Source organism: Cygnus atratus, chromosome 4 (assembly GCF_013377495.2).
Source record: "Cygnus atratus isolate AKBS03 ecotype Queensland, Australia chromosome 4, CAtr_DNAZoo_HiC_assembly, whole genome shotgun sequence".
NCBI classification, from domain to species: Eukaryota; Metazoa; Chordata; class Aves; order Anseriformes; family Anatidae; genus Cygnus; species Cygnus atratus.
The window spans coordinates 74892597-74911921 of record NC_066365.1 but is presented as its reverse complement, the minus strand read 5'-3'; the positions used below and the strand labels follow the sequence as shown (position 1 = coordinate 74911921).

Genomic DNA, 19325 nt, shown 5'->3' with positions numbered 1-19325 from the left:
CTGTTCCAAGTGGGCTGTAGCCCAGGACAAAGATGCCGTCCTGGTGATTCCCTCCAAGTTTGGCCTAGGGTTTAGCAGTGCAGCTGGCTGATCAGGATCAGTCAGCCATGATTGAGGAGTTGAGTTGCAAATAAGGGCGCGATTCTAACTAGGTAGAGATCTTTTCACACAGAAAGTGCTTATTAACATATCTAACTTTTTTTTTTAGTTGCCTTCTGTTCAGTTTAGGGCTGAGTAATTTATTTTGGTTGAATGAGAAAAATGTCATTTGTTTTGATTTTGATTTTCAATATTCCTGATAAAAACTGTACTAAAACGCTTTAGGTGATAGCTTCCTTGGCTACTTAAATTCTGTAATTTTAACTTTTTTTTTTTTTTCTAGGGGGTGTCTTTCTCCCCAGTAATTTTTATCAGAGCAGCAAGCCAACCCACCAGGCTACATCACAAATGTTATTCTGCTACTCTGTAAAAGTGTATGCAATTGTAATTATTTTTTGCCTGGGTCTAAGGTTGATAATCCATTTCCAGTGTGGATCAAAGTAAATGTCTCTGACGATATTTAATACTCTTCCTCAACTATTTTCTATTATTTTTAAGTCTGTCTTCATCTGAGTCTTTAACAGGAAGCAGAACAATTCAAGACGTGTGCATGTTGAGGCTGTGTTGCTTGAGTTCCTGCTTCAGTCAGCCCAGAAAACAATCTTACAGGGTGCGTGGTAATAACAAGACTTCAGTGCCAGAGACTTCACTTAGTGATAGGAGGGAAAATGAACTAATAGATACTTGATTTCTGCATGTGTAAGCACAGCCTGTCTTTATGATCATAACATTTTATCTTTAAAATCTTGTTGCAAACTGATTGTATGGTGTAAAAGATGCTGCCTTTCTATTCCAGGCCCATATAAGAGGACGAGGGATCATTGGGGTTTTTGTTTGTTTTTGTGGAATATGTAGAATGAACTGTCATTCGTACATTCCGCTAGAGAAAAGATTCATCATTTCCACAGCTAACATTTTGTCCCCAGTAATCTCTTGTGGACTGTGCTTGTGATGCAACTATTCCTCTAGATAAGTTTTAAGATGGAAAGGCAAAGTGATGAAAGGTAGCTCGAGTGGTGATTGATAGTCATGAAATTACAAAACAGACGGTAGCTGACTACGATCTCGGAGGCAGCTTGGTTCCTGACATTTCTGTAGTTCACGTAATCCCACAGAGCACCAGAAATTTAGAGTTTATTACTGAAGTTTGTCTGAGAAATGTTACGGTTGTCAGATGGCTTCATTATTTTTCCCCTTCCTTTTCCAGTACATCAGGTTATTTCTGCAGGTATAGTGACAGCAGGAAATCTGTTCTTAGTTTTTATTTCTTTATTCTCCTGCACTTCAGGAAATGTATTAGGACCAAGGATGAAGGCTTAAGACTTCCAGAATAAATGTCTTAACTGCATGAATTGGCCATGTTCTGCTGCTGCACATTCGAAGGTTTGAATTCAAGCTTTCACATAAATTTGGTGGCTAGGCTTTATTTAATTTAAATACAAATAAATTTAGTTACTGTATTTACAAGAGAACTGAAGTCATGAGCATCCAGTCTCCAAACAGCTTTGTTAGCTAAACTTCAGTTAAATGTTGTGTTTTTTTTTTTTTCCCAACCTCTCTCCCAGGAGCTGTTACCCAAATTTTGCTAACTTCTGTGAACGCTGAGATTGGCTTTGTGTCAAGGAGAGCTTCCTTTCAGCTGCACCCTTAAACGAACAGCTGAAACCTATCCAGCAGCACTGGATTATTCCTGCCCCGGTAAACGCTGCCTAAAAGTTTGTCAGATAATGAGGGAAGCCAAACAGAGGAGGATACAAAATCATGGTGTAGATCTTGTAGAAATCCCCCAGTGTTGATCTTTGATAAAGTCACTGGGGCTGTTAACCCTTTCACATGCATCCCACGCAATGGTTTGAGACATGGAGTCTAGTGGAAACAATGAATTCTCAGGTCAGATGAAAACCCACTTTCCTCTATATGCAAACAGACACCTCTCTCCAATTATTTTGGGGCAGTTCCACGCAATGATGTGCAAGTGGGAACTGTAGCTTCGGGGGGGCTACGGGGGCTAAAACCTTACATATTCTTGTGAAAAATAACTCCCTGGTTCTATTCAAATATAGCTGTGTGCACATATAAATAAAATGTGGTTGCCCCTTGGCTCCAGTGTTGCGGACCAGATAATATATTTTTAAATTCAAGTTTCCTTTCCAGTGTTCTGCTGACCTGATTGGCTATGCATGCGAGGAAGCTCCTTTATAATTGGCATTTGCTTCAGCTCTGCTTTACCCTGGGGATTTCCCTTTCACTCTTGGAGTTTTTTAGTGGTGAGATGGTTTACCAACCGACACCTTATCAATGAGAGCGAACTTCCTCTGATGTTGCAAAACAGTGTCTCTATACAAAGGCTCGCATATTGCTCGCCTAAGAGCTTTTTTTTTCTTCCTGTGCACAGGGATTTTTGTAGATTTTACTCCCTCAGCCTACCTTTGCTCTGCTAAGGAAACTGCTTATGCAGATGCAGGGCTCGTGGTGCTCTCTTCTATATTAAAATGCAGCATTGCACAGGGTGTGCTGTCTGCAAATCCGTTGCAGTGTGAACTGCTCTTGAAACACAGCTTGATTCAGTAGAGAAACTGCCAATCTTCCACTGAGCAAGCTATCCGTGGTTGTGAAATAAAAGGCCACAGTGGGAGTGGGGTCTGGTGTTTGCTCACTGTTTTATTAAAACAAGGTCTGTGTTGCTCAAGCACAGCTGTGCCCAAAGTTTCCAGAGTCAGGAAACCTCATTTAGGCTTTCTGCTTTGCATTTAAGTACCTAAATAAAAATGGGCTGGATCTTCAAAGCTGCAGGAATGGAGGATCGCCTAATGATCCCAAGGGTGCTGCTGGAGCTTTTGGAGACTAAGACCCCGACGTTTCAACTCTTTGATTTGACATTTAATCATGTAAGAATGGGTACCAAGTTTCAAAATGTTGGATTTTTTTATTCTGTGTAGTATTATGTGAACATCAAGGTGTGTGTGCTTCTCAGCAGAGGCTTTCACTAACTGGTTGGTGTTTCAGTCCCCTCCTCAACCACAACCAGTGAGGTTCTGGAGGCTGGTGGAGACGACTGAGTTTCAGTTGAAGCATCAGTTCACACGCTTTCCCGAAAATTAACTTCTTTATTAGTACAAAATGAAAAGCTTGCAGCAGACTCTCTCTGCTCTGATTTTGGTGGGATGAGGACTGGTAGGAAACGCTTATTCTGCCTTTCTAAAGGTTTTATTTTCTGTCTGAAAAGTGGCAAGGGGGAGGAATCTCAGAAATCAATCTGCTGTGTCATATCGTTTACTTGTAAAGTCCCTGTTTGCTTCCTGCAGGACCTGCACTAACAGCACAAGAACTGGATGTTAAATGAGGAGGGTTTCTTTGGTCCGTGAACCTCAGAGCATTTGGCATAGGAACCGATGTGCTTTCCCTCATTCTGCCTGTAAGAAAACAGCTACAGAGAAGGAACAGTTGATAGCAGTTGGTGACTGAGGAGAGTCCAGTGTCTGCTCTACCTTCCTAACTCGCAGTGAGATCTCTTCCACCTAGCAGTAGAATAAGCTGCCTATAAACGATGTGTTTGTCAGCAGCTTGGCCCTTTATCTGATTTGGAGGAGCCGTGGTGCAGCACACAACCAGCAGTTTGCTCTCAGGGAAAGCTGTTTAGGCGAAGCTCTCAGAAAAGCTACTTACCATACAGGCCGATATTGCTTAGTGTCGGTGTCACCTTAAATGGGTTTCTGCCTTGAAAGCTAGAAGCTGGTTCAATATCTTCCTGCTGGACAGTACTGTAAGGGTCCTCACCCTTTGTTAAAAACAGTAATGCGTGATAAACCTTCAAAGGCTGTAATCCCTCAGCCAGCCCAAACAGGACGGTTGCTCAGGAAGCATTCCCAGGATCCAGCAGGCTTTGTGGTCCCAAGAGCCAGGTGCTTCCAGCTGAAAGTCTGAAAAAGTTTTCAAGTTCCTCTGGGTTTCAGCTGATAGAAGGCTGGGATCTCGTGCAGTTGGCACAAGTGATGTTTTCGATGTCAGTGAGATGATCACTGAGCTCAAGGTAAGAGGTGGAAAGAAGGCAACGATCTGAAAGGAGCCTCACAGCAAACCCAGGTCCTCCGTGGGCAGGTGGAACAGAGGGAGCCTGCAGAGCAGTGGAAGGACAGGGTGCAGTGGGAAGTCAGAGCTGACCACATCTGGTGTAAGAAGGATGTTGAAAAGTGTCTCCCAAAGTGCCAGAGATCCACAGGCTGTGTGGGACTTGGGAAGCTGGGTCTGTGCCGTGCAAGGTGTCAGGTGAGACTCACAGCAAGCAGGCAGAGTTGGTCCAGTAGTGATTGATGATGTGGCTGTTTGGTCAGAGAAAGCAGAGGAGGAGAAAATATTTGAGTGATTTCCTTTTCTTTTTTTTTTTTTCCCCTCCTTCTAATAAAGACGTGATCGGAGTGGAAGAGTTTGTCCTTCAGGTGCGTTACAGTAAAACCGATCGAAAACAAATCCACACTGTGGCAGGCCCACAGTTTGGGTAAGGTTTAGGTGGGTGAGGACAGAAACGAACGTGCTTCAAAAAAAAAAAAAAAAAAAGCGGGCAGCTGAAGGTGAGCATCAGCAGTTACCAAATTTCCGTGCTGCTGGGATTTCCCCAGCACCCCACCCATCACCGAAGGGAGGTGGCCCAGCTATTCTCTCTCCCCTAAGCACACATGCATTACCACTTAACTCCACCACAGTTAATATGAAATTAGAGTGGGGAGGGGCAAAGAAACCTGACAAGTAAAGATGTGGGGTTTTTTAAATTCATATCGGAGCTGAGAGCCCCCTGTATGACTTGCATGAAGCCATACATGGGATCTGTTCAATCAGTAGGCTCAGAGTGTTTCTCGGGGTTTATGCATAACCCACAGGTTGTTTTTCATGGGAATGCAACCTGTATGAATTTGACCCTACACCTTCCATGTAGCTGCTGTATGCCTAGCAGTCTTTCACATGCCCAAGTGTGATGGTGAAAAACTAGCTAAATGTCCTGCTAACAGACAGTGGGGTTTCAGCAGGGTTCCCCCTGCCCAGCTCCCACTGCTGCTGCTGGTTGCTTTTCCCAGTGCAGTTGTACAAAGTCATCTCTCCTTTTGCTTTGAACCAGTTTACAGATTGGCTAAAGCCTTTGCTTTCTGTAGCTCGAATCGTGGTTCACTTTAGGCAGTAAGGTACGTGAGGCAGCGCAGGGAGTGGCCGGGTTTTGAGTTGGTTGATGAAAAAGTTTCTGGAAGTACTTAGCGTTATGGAGGCCTCTACCACCAGCAGGAAACACGAGGCTCGGAGGGCTGACATGCTGTAGCTATTGAAGCAGTGTTGCAGACCACCTGGAGACACACTGCTGATCATAGTATGAAAATTTAGGATCTGGAAAACAGACTGATTTGGGCTTTTAAGGAAACCACAAATGCAGGACTGGTAGCTGAGTGCTTTGCCGGTCTCACAGCAGGCACACCTACAAGTGTGTGTTGAAAATGGGATTACTGATATGAGTGTGCAGGTATGCTTTGAAAAAAAATTAAGGTTCTGTTCTTCAAGCAGGTAAGGAAGGTGGGAATGGGTCTTGTTTGTTTGTTGTTAGACCTTCCAAACAGGAAAATAGTGCTCAGTTGTTGCTCTGTTGTAAATCAGACATTGTCTTTTTAAATTTTTTTTCATAGACCTATCTAGAAGTTATTTGGCCGAGCACTTTTCAATTTTTGCCATTTTTTTCTCATTTCAAATCACGTTAAATCACAACTAGACCGGGGGAAGAACCTTATTCTCGTATTTCCAGGATCAAGATTCAATTTGATGTACTTACAAGAAAGAACAATTGCTGTCGCTTCCAAATGAAATGCAGTTATGTTGTTCTTGGCACCTGTAATGCAAGGAAAAAATTACTGCTGGGCTTTTGCTAATAATCATTATGGTGATGAATGACCCAGAAAATGGTCTCGTTTTGTCTCAAGAGCTTCCTCAGATCTGTAATTTATTTTTTTTTTCCGATGAGATGGAGGTTAAAAATGGCTTTGACTTTTCAGATACAGTAAGATCCTCTTAGTCCTGCTTTTCTTATCCTTGAAAGTTGTTGACATTCCTTTTTGTAACTTCTTAGGAGTTTGGTTAAATGTGATTGGGACTTAATATACTTTCTCTGCAGTTTTAATTGAAGAGCCACACTCCCGTGCCTATTTCTGATATCCTGCTGCATTTTGGCTTTACACAGTCTTTTTGAATACAGACATTTTTCAGTATACTTCATGACCTGTTCCTGTCTCTTCCTGTTTTAATGGAACAAGTGTTTGCTTTCGAGCCATTTAGGGAAGCAATTACCATATTAGTGTCAAAGATGCAGCGTGACAAGTGTTTAGGAATCAATACGGTTGTTCTTTAGCAGATTGATTCCTGTGCTGATAGTAAAGGAAAGCACAGAGGCTGTCGCTGAAACTCGAAGAATTCACGTTTCTAGGTATTAATCAATCCTTTGCGATGTGATAGCAAGCAGAGGCTGGTGGAGCTGGGATCTCATTGTCCTGTGTGCTGCACAAACATAAATTGCTCTGCAGAAGAAACTCATGTAAGGAAACCTTTTCCTTCTGGGTGAAGATAAATGTGTAAGTTTTTGAGACTAGCTAAAGAAATTTTGAAAGAAAATCATAGAACGCTGCAAACTGATGAGCCCCAAATCAAATCCTGTTCTTATCTGACATACTTTTTAAGTAACATATCACATAAAAAACTTTACATTGCAGTTTGGCTGTGGATGGGTGACTCTTCTACATTGCCTAGTATGCATCACCATTTCACTGGTTTGGGGCTTAGAGTTTTCTGGGTCAGCAATTTCTTTTTTTTTTTTTCTTTTTTTTTGCACATGATTATGAAGACTTTGACATTTTTCTCAGTTTAGGTAACCGAAAGTATTTTTATTGCACATAACTAAAAGTGGAGCCTGTAGGCTTTGATTAACAGTCAAACTTGTAAAATAACCTCTTTATTTTTTAATGCAATCATATCTTTCTCCCTAGGTACAAAACAATCGCTACAGTTCTTTACATCCCATGCAGACATACCTTGCTTGTATGTCTTAGGGATTACCCTAAAACTCTTACTTCACACACACAAGTGGGCACCAGTGTAACTCCGCTGCTCTTTGTGATCCCTCCCGTGGGACACCAGTCATCTCAGAGCAGAATTGGGGCTAGTTACTGAAAACGTGGATGTTGCATCAAAGTACATTTAGGGGCAGGAACTTCCTGTCACGGGAGCTGCAAAGAAACGTGTTCATGCAAATTAAGACAACAGTTTGCTATATAAGAGTGGTTTTTTCCCCATGTTAAACCTGTTAAGAGCCAGCCTAGGTGTATTCTGTGCAAGCTTACACCACCATGTCAGATGGTTTCTGTCTTAAGAGTGGCAGAGCACCTTGTGAATTTAATGATGCCATCGAGGGAGAACTTGGATGCATTCTAGAAGCTTTTTTTCTGCCTGTCATAGTGCAACCAGGCTGCAGATAAAGGAGATGCTCCTGTACTTAGAGCTAAACCTCCTTTGGGGAGGAGCAAACTGACCACTTGTCATCTTTTCTGTCCAGGAAGAGGAGAAAAGGAAGGCGAAAGAAGAAGAGGAGAAGAGAGAGTATGAAGAGTACCTGAAGCTGAAGGAGAGTTTTGTAGTTGAAGAGGAAGGGGTGGAAGAAAAAATGACAGAGGAAGAGGTATGTACGTTAGTCCGTTACTGCAGTTTCCTTTGTCTTTCTTAGACTTGGATTGTCCTTACTACATTCTGCCTCTCGTAAAATGGGATCAAACCAAATGTTTTTGCTTTTAAAAGTTAAGCCGTGTAGATGGTACATGTTAACCTGGAGTATTTCCTGGGGAATGCTACAGTTCCTCGTTCCAGACTGCCAGTTAGAGTGCTAAGGCAAGTGCATGTCGCTGGAAATGAGTCCTCTCCTCCATTTGTGTAAGGACTGAAATAAAACTTATCCCAGGAGTCAGACATCCTTACGCTGTCGTCAGCTCTGCCCTACCCATGTACCATGTGTTGGTGAGCCAGGTGAAAGCAGGGCTAAATTTGTCCACATATCTTCAGGGAAATTGTTAGGGTTTTGGTGTTATTTTCTGGAGGAGCAGAGCTGCTGCACAATCGAATGAAAAAAATCAAACTGAGACAAAATTTGTCTTGTAACACTCCTGGTAAGAGAAATTGCAGGACACAGACTAAGTGCCTGTGGGTTTTCCACTGGAAAGCCACACGTTTGGTGTTGCAAGTGATTGTTGTTTTTGATAGTGTTTCGAAGTCTGCATAATGTTCTAGCCTGCTCCTTCTGTGGCTGCCTGCAGGCGAGCTGCTGGGGATGGTGGTTGAAATGTGATACTTGACATAATAGCACTGCAAACTTGAAAAGGTTCTGTTGTGGGAGGCAGTGTTCTTAGTCTGCTGAGAAAAAAACACGTTAGACTAATTTTAATTGCTGTCAAATGCTGAAATGGCTCTTGGGTGGCAGCTGTCAGATTGGAACCATTCTGTAGATTTCATGATGGGTAACTTTTTTTTTCCGGGGTCTTGTGGGTTTGTTCCCCTTGCTCCTCTGCTCAAGTGACCCTTTTGAATTGATTTGCACTTAGCATGACTGGGAGTGGCTTTGGGCCGAGGTGCTTGTAATTCATCAGAACACCTTGACCTTAGATGTGTGTTCTCCCTGAGGAACCCTTCCTTTTAGCAGAAATTCCTCCATCGTGCTGGGATTAACACCGAGAAGTTGTATCTTGCTATTGAAAATCCCTTCGAAACCAGGCTAGGAAGCTAGAAAGTGTTTATTGACAGGCAACTGTGTGAGCACAGACAAGGAGAAATTAATTTTTCTATATATGGGAGCAGAGAAGGGTGTTCCTGGCTCAGAAGAGCCTGGGAGGCAGTTGATGCACGGATCTCAACATAAGATATCTTTGGTAAGGGTGGGGAGGTAGAACTTTAATAGCAGGCAATTTGAAAGTCATCTTCAGAACAATCACAGGTACATAGTTATTTGGAGACATCCGCCTTTAAAAGATGCCGAGCTGTCCTTCTGTCTTGTGGCTGATGATGCACGGAGGCATTTTGGTGTCCTGTTACAAACCCTGCCATGTGGGGTTGAGGGCAGCCTGCCGAAACCCCTGCTTGAAGTTAAGGGCCTGAGCCTGGAGTTAGGCAGTTAATTAAGGCTGATTGATTTCCAGGGTTGCAGAGTAACCTGATCTCCTGTTAGCTGAAATGCACATTGTTTGCACTGCCTTTGAAAGTTGAGCCACTTCTATTAAAATACCGGATTTCAGGTGCATGGCTTTGAAAAGGGCTCGAGCTTCCACATGTGCTGTGCAGCTGTGTGCTACACTTGACCATCTGCCTGAGCCATCTCCTGAATCACTCTGTACTTTACAAAACTGTACAAAATGTCCTCGGTGTATATATGTAACTTAATACACGATGCGCAGACTCACCCAGATGTGGTTATTTCAGGGTATGTATGATGTAAAGAATAAAAGATTCCAGGATTTCCTTCCTTTCAGAAAAGCCTTAAACACAAATTGTGCTTGAGCCATGTTCTGGCTTCGAAAATACCTATCACATATTCCTAGTTAAGATTAAATCTGTTTTTTCCCCATTTCAGAATCTCCTTCTCTGTGTGTTTTTGTAAAAACTTTAGAAGTATGCATGCTAAACACTTTTATAATATTTGTGCTAAGCAAGTTTGTGATGCATTTAACGTTTATGAATTTAAAATAACAATTGTTTTTCCTTGCTGTATCCAGTCTCGCAGCTTTCTAATGGAATTTCTCGAGTATGTTAAGGTAAGTTGGTCTTTCTCCACCTTCCATATGTGAAATAGCTGTGTCAAAGAGCTGACTTGCAGAAAGAAGGGAAATCTTTACTTCCTCTTCGATATACTTAAATATTCAACAAGTAACAAAAGTGATGCCTTATATAAAACCTTCATTATTTACTTAATCATGCATGAATGTGTCCATCATTGTTAACACGACATACAATTATAGCTTTGTCTTGGCTTTTGGGGGCAAGATTGTAGCTCTTACCCTAATTCATAAGGTAGGTGTGCATGAACTCTGCACCTGGCGGGTCACCCTCAGAGTGTATGAACAGAAACGTTTGCTGTTGAGTGGGATTTGGGACGTTTGAGCTTCTTGTTTGTGAATATCAGCTACTGATTTAGAAAGCAATCTCCACGTCTCTGCTCAGCATGAATGAGAATTGCTGTGCCAGCATGTGGCCTTCCAGGCAGGATGTGTTTGTTTGAAACACTGGCATTGTAAAGGTCACTCAAACCTTCTGCATGGTTTCTTTTCTTGCTTTTATTTGTGCAAATTACAACACTGTCTTGATGGTTTTTTAGGGGTATTTAAGGAAAAGATCACTTGTTTTTAACAGGGTGTGGTTTAGTCTGCCTCTCCTGATATTACATGGTTGGTTATTTAAAACCTGTGATGTGTTCATGAGGTTTTCCACTTTTGATCTGTAACAAATTCTTCCTTCTCCACTATTGGTATATCAAAATTCAAATGTGCATTTCTACTCTTAGTCTAACAAAAGTCATGCAAATCTTTTGTCCTAATTAGTCCCTTTTGGCCTTTATTGGAAACTGGACCCTTGTCTGAGAACATATTGCAAGTGTGTGAAAAGTTTCAGAGTAAGCAAATCTCCCACATACTCAGCGACCTCCTAATCATTCTGTTAACCCAGAATCCCACGTTCTGGGCTGGTTTTGCATCTCCACCACCCCAGCAAGGACTCGGAGTTGCAGACATACTTGTCTCTCCTGTTAGTTTTACACCAGGAGTCATTTTGAGTGATTGCTCTCCAAGTTTGGAAAATGCCTTGATGGTTCCAGGGTTACCACAAAGCTATACTGCTAGCATCTTTTGCTGTGCTGCTCTCTGCCTTGTCTGTCATTGGGACTTTTGGTATATCCCATCACCACAGGGCCACAGTGGGAGGCTGTGTTCATTTCACAGAATCTATAGAATGGTTTGGGTTGGAAGGGACCTTAAAGATTATCTGATTCCAACCCCCCTGCCACAGGCAGGGACACCTCCCACCAGACCAGGTAGGTGTCAAAATGATTTCTGTCAAATTCTTTCTGATCATATGTGATCTTTGGTGGAAATTTGGAAATGTATAAGCTAGTAGCACTCAGAGTTAGGAAACATCTTCACTTCATTGCTGCAGCCCAACAGAAATAGCCCCTGATAACTAACTGCATCCCCAGCAGAAGCCAGTCAACTCAGACCAGAAACACCACAAAGTGCAAGTGAGATGGCTGAGAATAGCCTGAAAAAGCTCTTTAAAGAGCCTAATCAAAACCATAAAGTGAAAGTGAGCCATCAGTACACTTCATTTTGGAGCCATGCAGTGGTTCCAGTACTCCAGAGAGATTTCTTGAAAGAGAGGGGAACCTGGAAGTGGCCGTGTTTGCTAAGACATCCTCTGTTTCAGTCCCTTACTGTGGAAATGGCCTACATGGTATGGGGTGATCCCAGTCGCACGTTCCCTTCTATGGCTTTTGAGACACTACCAAACCCTGGATTAACGAAATCGTGCTGCTCCTTGACTCACAAACAAGCTGCCCTGAGATAACAGCAGGTGGAACAATAGGTTATTTCGGTGTCCCTTGGGATCTCCCACTAAAACTGGAAGGGCTTCCAAGGGATCACACAATAGGCTCTCGTTCTGCACGTTGCCCCGGTGGCTATAATGGCTGGAACAGATTAGTCACAAAGTCTCAGTTCAGCGTTTAAGCACATGTATAGTTTTATATTAGTCACTTTTACTTGACGTCAGAGAAATTAAGCCTGTGCCGAAGAACCAAATTCAGAAGCGCTTCAACACCTGGCTTCCTATGTAGAAATCAGTTGTAGAACTGGGGCATCACTTTCTTTTACAAGTTTTATTACTTTTTTTTAATCTTGAAAGTATGCTTAATGCATAGGCTCTGCATTGCCCCCATCTTCTGTTCTATTCCCAGAAACTATTGACCTGTTATCAAGAAGCAGAGCTAAGCTGCTAGTAGCAGTCTGTGAAACTTAGAGAATTGAAAGAGCAATTGGCATTTTAAAAAATAAAATTGGATTTAGCCCTTTCTGTAGAATAATCTGTTTCACTGATATTACCGGCTGGAGGTAGCTCACCTCATGCTTCATTCTTAAGGGTGTTCGGAGTGAGATGCAGTCTCTTTTCTCCAGCTCTGCCTTGTGGGATTGCTTTAAAAGGGATTTTTCTCAGAGGCACCGAAAGGATTGAAGCCCCCCGTTCTGCCCTTCTGAAAGCTGAACATCTCCCTTCCATTGGGGCCGTCTTAGTCAGCGGTGCACATGACACACCTGTGAGCTCTCTCAGCATCCCAAAAAAGAAAAATAAGTGGGCAGAGGTTAAAGACATGACAGGGTATCATTGAATGCTTCTGAATTATAGACAGCAGATTAAAACACCAAGCTCTGTTTTTGCTGTGTTTGAAAGGGATGGAGAAGGACTCAGAGGCTTTACTCCTTCCTTTTCTTTTTTTTCCTCCAACAAAAACTATGCTTACAAAATAAGGGAAAAAGTTCTCTTTATCTCAATGCTGGGAACTCTTGTTTTGTTTCCAACCTTGTTGGAGACAGCAGTGGAAGCACACCTACAGTTAAAAGAATTTGGTGAAGCATGGACATTTTATATATTGCTCTCTGAAAGTTAAGCCTGTCTCTGAAACGTGGAGTGTGTGAAGTGTTTTGCTGGCTTGGGACCTGATAATGTCATTATATTTCAGAGTGGCTGGGGAGTGGATCCTGATTCCATCCCATCCTCTGGTCTCTTATTCACAGCAGGATCTGTAGTAGAAAGCTTCCAGTGAACTTGGTCACTGAGGGTGAATATCTTGAAGCGAAGGTTTAAATCCTGTTTTTCTCGTTTTGATGTGGCTTTGCACCCCCTGCCCTTTTAAAAGAAGATGTGACGAACCTTGGCAGTTCCCAGCTCTGAGAACTGAATTCCATGGACTGGTTCCAAGTCCATGTGTTCAGTCCATGGTATTCAGTTCTCTAGCTTGGCTGCATCAAACTTCACAACTGCTAAGTCTGTGTGTGGCTTTTTTTTTTTGTCTGGTTTCATTAACAAAAAAGGTTAATCTGTTTCAGGCTCTTTAGTCCTTCAGTGTCCTCCCAGTGTACTCTCAAGATCAGAAATAAACACGTTTGTCATTTGTAGCATTACATCCAATAATGTAAATGTGGCTTTATGTGTACAGCTCTTAGGAATGCACTCCAGAATGCTAACTGAACGGTTTTCAGAAGTTTTATATTTCCCAAATTCCTTACAGACAACAGTGCATCCTTTGTCCGTACAAACAGCGGTGCTGCACAAAACAGATGAGTTTCTAAACCTTTTTGCAGACCAGAAAACAGGAACCAAGTAGCTCCAGATGAGTGCACCAGGTGTTTTCTCTGTAATTCTCTGGAGCTACAGAGAAGCGTAAAACCAGATGTGAGCCCTGGTGACTGGCTCCTGCCTGAGAAAGGCTGCAGGAAGCCCCTTTCAAAAGCAAAATGAGTATTTGCAGTTTCTGCATCTGCCTTCGTTCTCAGACACCATCACGCTGCTCATGTGGGCTAGCAGCACTCTCGCAGCACCGACTAGTTTAACAATATCTTCACCAGCTTAGGAAGGTGATTATGGCGTTAATACACATGGCATTAGTAAAACAGACTAAAGCATTTAACATTGCCAGTCCTCTCTGAAGTTCTGTGTGCGCTCTGGTACAGACCAGTGATCGTTTTAAAAGGGGTTTTGAAACATCTCTCAAGCAAAAAGGGATCTTGCCAAAGCACACTGGGGGTTAGAGGTAGCAGTTGAGAAATTTAGGGGCAGGGAGAACAGAGCCACAGCTGCTTAATGCGCCTGTGCTTCCGTGTCCTGTAACGGAAGAAAAGGTTCAGGACGAGCCCTGGCAAATGTATTTGAGCCTTCACTGAAGTGGGTCAGAGCATCCAGTCTTGCCACGGAGCAGACTGGTTTCGGTGATATATCTTAAAGGTTTTTGCCACAGAAAAGTGCTCACTAGGAAAAGTTAGAACAGCACGTTCTACTTTGTCCATTAAATGCATTTTTTTTTATTTGCAAGGAAAAAGGTATGCTAACCCTCTAATTCATCAGCTGCATGTAACTCTTGTTTGTTTCCCTAGAAAACAAAGGTAATTCAGCTGGAGGACTTAGCTTCGCATCTGGGTTTAAGGACACAGGTAGGTACTGCCTTTTGGGGTGCAATTATAAGCAATGACTTTAAAAGCACAAGAGAGAAAGTGGGTAATTAAGGATAACATCTCTGCAATGTTCTGGCATTGCTGAAAATGCTTGGATTTTTGTGCAGGTCAGCAAAGCCAGCCCAGGAAATGTGGCCATTTGTCAGAGAACCATCAAGCCAGTAAGAGATTGCTGGCGTACCGGGATGTTAGTGAAAAGTGCTCAGTCTGCCTCTGGCACAGCTGCTTGTTGGCTAATGGAGCTTACAGATTTTTGCAAATCTAAAAAAAGAGCAATTCAGGGTATTGGGAGTCAAGAGCAGAGGTAAAGCAAACTGAGATTCTGCCTGCATAACTGGACGTGTTATGTTTGCATGCAATCAATAGGTAGGAGCTGTTTTGCTCCACTTGCTTGTGTATTCTTGGAACGCTTAAGAATTTGTAACTTGTGGTGCATTACTTAAGAACGTTGACCCTCTCTGCACCATGTAGAACCTGTCCAAGTGAGCTCATGGTGTGAGATCTGTATCCTTTTTTTATTTTTCTTTTCCCTCTGGTTCCTTTCTGTTTTCTCCCCACGTTGTGTTTTGACTCTGAAGAATAGTTGTGGCTTAGTCTAATTTGATTTGAGCTCATTTAACATATTTCTAAGTGTGTTTTTTATTGTTCTGTACCAAATGTGGTCTTGGGGTGCACCTTCACAGCCCCTGGCACTGCTGTAAGCCCAGGCTGAAGCACACCCTGCCTCTCTTCTATACCAGAACTTCATTTGCTCAGTCAGACAGTGACAGGGCACGGGAGAATGGTTTTAAACTAAAAGAGGGGAGACTTAGATTAAAGGTTAGAAGGAAATTCTTCACTCAGAGGGTGGTGAGGCACTGGAACAGGCTGTGGATGCCCCATCCCTGGAGGTGTTCAAGGCCAGGTTAGATGAGGCCCTGAGCCACCTGATCTAGCGGGTGGCATCCCTGCCTACGGCAGTGGGTTTGGAACTGGGTGATCTTTGAGGTCCCTCCCAACCTGAGCCATTCTAAGACGTAGTGAGCCAGCTGAAGTTGAAATCCGGATTATAACTTGCTTCTGCAGTCCCATAAATGCAAGTGGGTGGGAGAAGCAGAACTGCAGAAACCGAGTTTATCCAAACTTAGATAGCAGTTTAACGTGTAGTGGTACTGCGGGCTTGGAGTAACCAGAGAGTTAACCCAGCGATAAATTAAACAAACTGCCCTTTGGCTTGGTAGAAGAGTTTTCCTCTGAAATGGAGCAGAAAAAAAAAAAAACAAACATAAAAAGCTCTGGAATGTAATGAGGGTAGCCAGGTTCTGGGAAGACATCACAGTATTCCGTGGAACTGGCACGTTGCATTGGCATATACAGCCTTTCCCTGGGAAGATGTGCATAGCCCCGTTCTATGATACAGCCAGGTAATTTAGAGATAAAAGCCTCTTTTGAGGGTAAAGAAGTTACTTGAACAGCCCAAGTAGCAGAGGTTCACATCATCCTTCTAAGAGCAAACCATTTCTGACAAAGGGCTTACTATATCCATCTGTGTGGAAACGCTGATGTGTATCCTTCACTGGAGCGTTTAATGCTGAGGAATTAAGTGTAAGCAGCCCTCTCTGGTCTGTCTGAACGTGTGAAATGTTTTCTGCCTTCCTCTTGACCAGTTTATTCCTTTTTCTCTCCTGAACAGGAAGCAATTAACAGAATCCAGGACCTGATGGCAGATGGCACTCTAACAGGTGACAGCCAAAACACAAGTGGGAGTGTATTTTAGCTGGGGAATAGGTGGTGCAGAAAATGCCTTAACTGTGACTCGCTGTGTAATTTCTGTTTTAAACTTTGCAGGATACTTGTAGGACTTGATCAATAGCTATAGTTATTATTCCTGTTCCAGCAGATGTGAAACTCTGTTTAAAATGAGATGTAATCGCTTCTGTGATGCGATTCACAGAGGTTGGGGGTGAATGCTCCCAACAGCTCTGGGGCCAGCACAAGGCTTCCACATACTGTTTAAGCCCTGCTGAAGGCCTTAGGGGGGTTACTGAGCAGCCAGCTGCAAATTTTGTCCTCCAAAGTCTGAATTTGAAAGGATCATTTGGATGTTTTGGACTTAATTTGCAAGTCTGTTTTAAAGATGCAGTGGCCAAAGCCAGTGCTGGGGTACGGCATGCTGTGGGATAAGCAAACACCGCAGAGCTCTCCAAAGCTGAGAGCTGTAGGAAGTGAAGTGCTTGTTCCTAGCCACGGACCTACGCAATCAAAGTTGGAATGTAAGCAGGGACTGAGCACGTGGGTAGCTCCCCGTCTGAAGAAGACTTTTATTGCTGGTCGGTCTTTTTCTTTCTAAGGATAAAGTAGTGGAGGTGCCAATGCAGACATTTACTGACCTGATAGTTGTTTCCCAGCCTTGACCACAATATCTTGGTGGGTGCCTGTGGAAACCCATTTGAATGACCTAAAAGTGATGTGAATCAAAACATAAGGATGTATTCTGTGCTGGGTAGGACTGTGGCCTAAAAGGCATGCCAATAAGTCTCCCTGCCTTACATTTGACCCCATAAAGTGTTAAGAACAGAGAGGTCTCTTCTCACTCCTGATGGAGCAACCAAAATACAGAAACTGAGCTTTCAGAGGGTACGGTGGAATGGCCGAGCTGGGCTCTGGATGGGCTCTGAATCTCCTCCTGGGCTCTCCTGCTTTGCTTTTTTCCTTAAGCTGCCTGTGCCTGGAATGTCAGCACCAGTGCAACGTACCTGAAGTAGCTGCTGCGATACTCCCAGCTAGCTACGCACAGTGGAAAAAAAAATGCATCACTTGCTGAACCGAATTACTCTTACCCAGGCACTCAGGTATTGTCAAAGCCCCATTCAGAAGCCCAACAATAGAGAAGGAAATAAAAGCCTGACTGCTAGCATGCTGTTCTGCCTGCCCTGGATATGAAATGCAGCCTCAGCACTTCAAACGTCCCTTCCAAAAAGAAGTAACTGATGTCTGTCGGGAAGTGAGAGGAGCCAAAGTGCTGACTTCAAGGTCCTTTCTTTCCCCTGTAGGTGTGATTGATGACAGAGGAAAGTTCATCTACATCACGCCAGAGGAGATGGCTGCTGTGGCTCAGTATATCAAACAGAGGGGACGAGTCTCCATCGCTGAGCTGGTCCAAGCAAGCAATTCCCTGATCAATCTCCAGCCTGACAGCCAAGCTGTTGCTCCAACTGTGGCATGAAATCGTGACATGAGAAAATACAGAGGGAGTTTAACCTTTTAACGAATAAGCCACATAAATAAAAGCAAGCAAGAACCCCTCTAGTCCATCTGCAGTGTTTGGAGGCAGGACGCTTTGTTTAAAGATTAGCTGCAAGACTTGATTGGAAATTTTGCTTTTGATTCTTTAGATCTCATATAAAATTTGTACAGCAGAAGCTAGCAAAGAACTTGGGGCTTAAACACTCGTGTACCTCAGGGATATCAGTAATTGGTACCTGCCTTCTTTATATTGGCAGTCACTGTGATGTGACTGTACCCATACTTCTTGTTGTTTCCAAATTCTGACGTCTCAGATATATTTTAAATATATTTGATGATATATTTGGCTCCAGTTGCATTCTGGATTCTGCAGGCTTGCTTTGCTCTCACAGAGCTGTATAATTGCAGCGATGACAAACGCAGCCTGGAACGGTAGGTCTGTGGGGATGAGGCTTGTGGATTTTGTCTTGTGGATTTTGTCTTCTGCATCAACGTTGGAAGGATATAGTAAAAAGAAAATACCACACGTGTCTCTGTTCTTACTGAAATACGAAAACCTTCTGCAGTGCTTTGTTTTTAAAACTTCTGGAGGTTATTTCAGAAAGCCTTTGCTATGTAAATGTTTTGTTTGGTTTACATGATGTCAAAAGTTTACTTGCAGCCAAGCTGTGTTATTTTTCCGTAGCCAAGAGACAGGGACACCTCCAGGGAAAGGCTAACTCGCCTCATTTATTGTGCAGGACAATTCTACTGATATCAACCAGGTTCTGATGATTCATCCTTCAAAGTAAGAGCCAGCTCAGTGTGTCTGAAGGCCTCAGACACCCCCGCTCCGTGGCCTTTGTGTTTTGGATGTATAAAAATTCAGGCAGGATGAGTCACGCAATTAATGTTACAAGTAAACGATTATTAATATCTTAATTGTAGATGTCAGTATATTTCCTGCATAAGAATATTTATTTTTTAATAGCCTAATTGATGCTTTGCTAATTCTCTTTTCTGTATTCAACAGAATCTGTGTGGATATGCGGTAATTGGGGAGGACAGGGAGTTGGCTTTGTCACTGCCAAACTTAGAGGTGAATTAAGTAGACTAAAAGCTATGTTATCAGTGAGATGAGATAGCAATAAAACAATGGAAGGAAGCACATTTCCTGTTTAATCTCTGCACTGCTGCTCGATGTGATGCTGTGCAGGAGAGCTCGGTCACGGCGCAGCACCACGCGTTGATGCAAGAGATCGGTGTCATTACCGTGTTGTGCAACAGTCACCAGCAGAGAGATTACTTGATTGCAGGCTTGTAAAGCCTCTTAATTAACCAAAAATTTGATTTTGCCATGATTTTTTTGTTCTGTCCTAAACTTTTCTTGTAGTAAAATAAATGCTATTGAAAGAGTTGCAGAGGTGAGAAGTTGTCTTGTTTTTAATGTGATAAAGAAGCCAGCCAACAGACTTGTGTGTGCCAGCGGAGGGCTAGAGGTATTCCATTAAATCCCTGGGATTTCCAGAGGGCACTCAGTCTGTGCGAGTGTAACAAGTAACACCATGTTCACCGGGCACTGCAAACTTGTTCTGCTGTGCTAGGACAGCTGCCTGCCGAGAGCAGCGCGCAGGCTCCGTTTACACACCTCTGTGTCTTAGCTGGGACAAGAGCTGCAGCTTCCAACGCAAAAATAATCCAAACTATTTCAGTACTGGGGTTTTACAGAGCTCTGCCACAGCCAAAAGG

The 19325-nt window shown here is 43.1% G+C and overlaps 1 protein-coding gene across 1 annotated transcript in view; it reads left to right on the top strand.

Annotated features, from left to right (window-relative positions):
• DDRGK1 (DDRGK domain containing 1) overlaps positions 1 to 18993 on the top strand; it is a 38913-nt gene extending 19920 nt beyond the window's left edge. Inside the window, exons 5-9 of the mRNA XM_035547299.2 lie at positions 7676 to 7798; positions 9876 to 9914; positions 14295 to 14351; positions 16045 to 16093; positions 17405 to 18993. Of these exons, the coding sequence (XP_035403192.1) occupies positions 7676 to 7798; positions 9876 to 9914; positions 14295 to 14351; positions 16045 to 16093; positions 17405 to 17577 (441 nt within the window). The 3' untranslated portion in view covers positions 17578 to 18993. The remainder of the gene's footprint in view (positions 1 to 7675; positions 7799 to 9875; positions 9915 to 14294; positions 14352 to 16044; positions 16094 to 17404) is intronic.
• Positions 18994 to 19325: the final 332 nt, after the last annotated feature.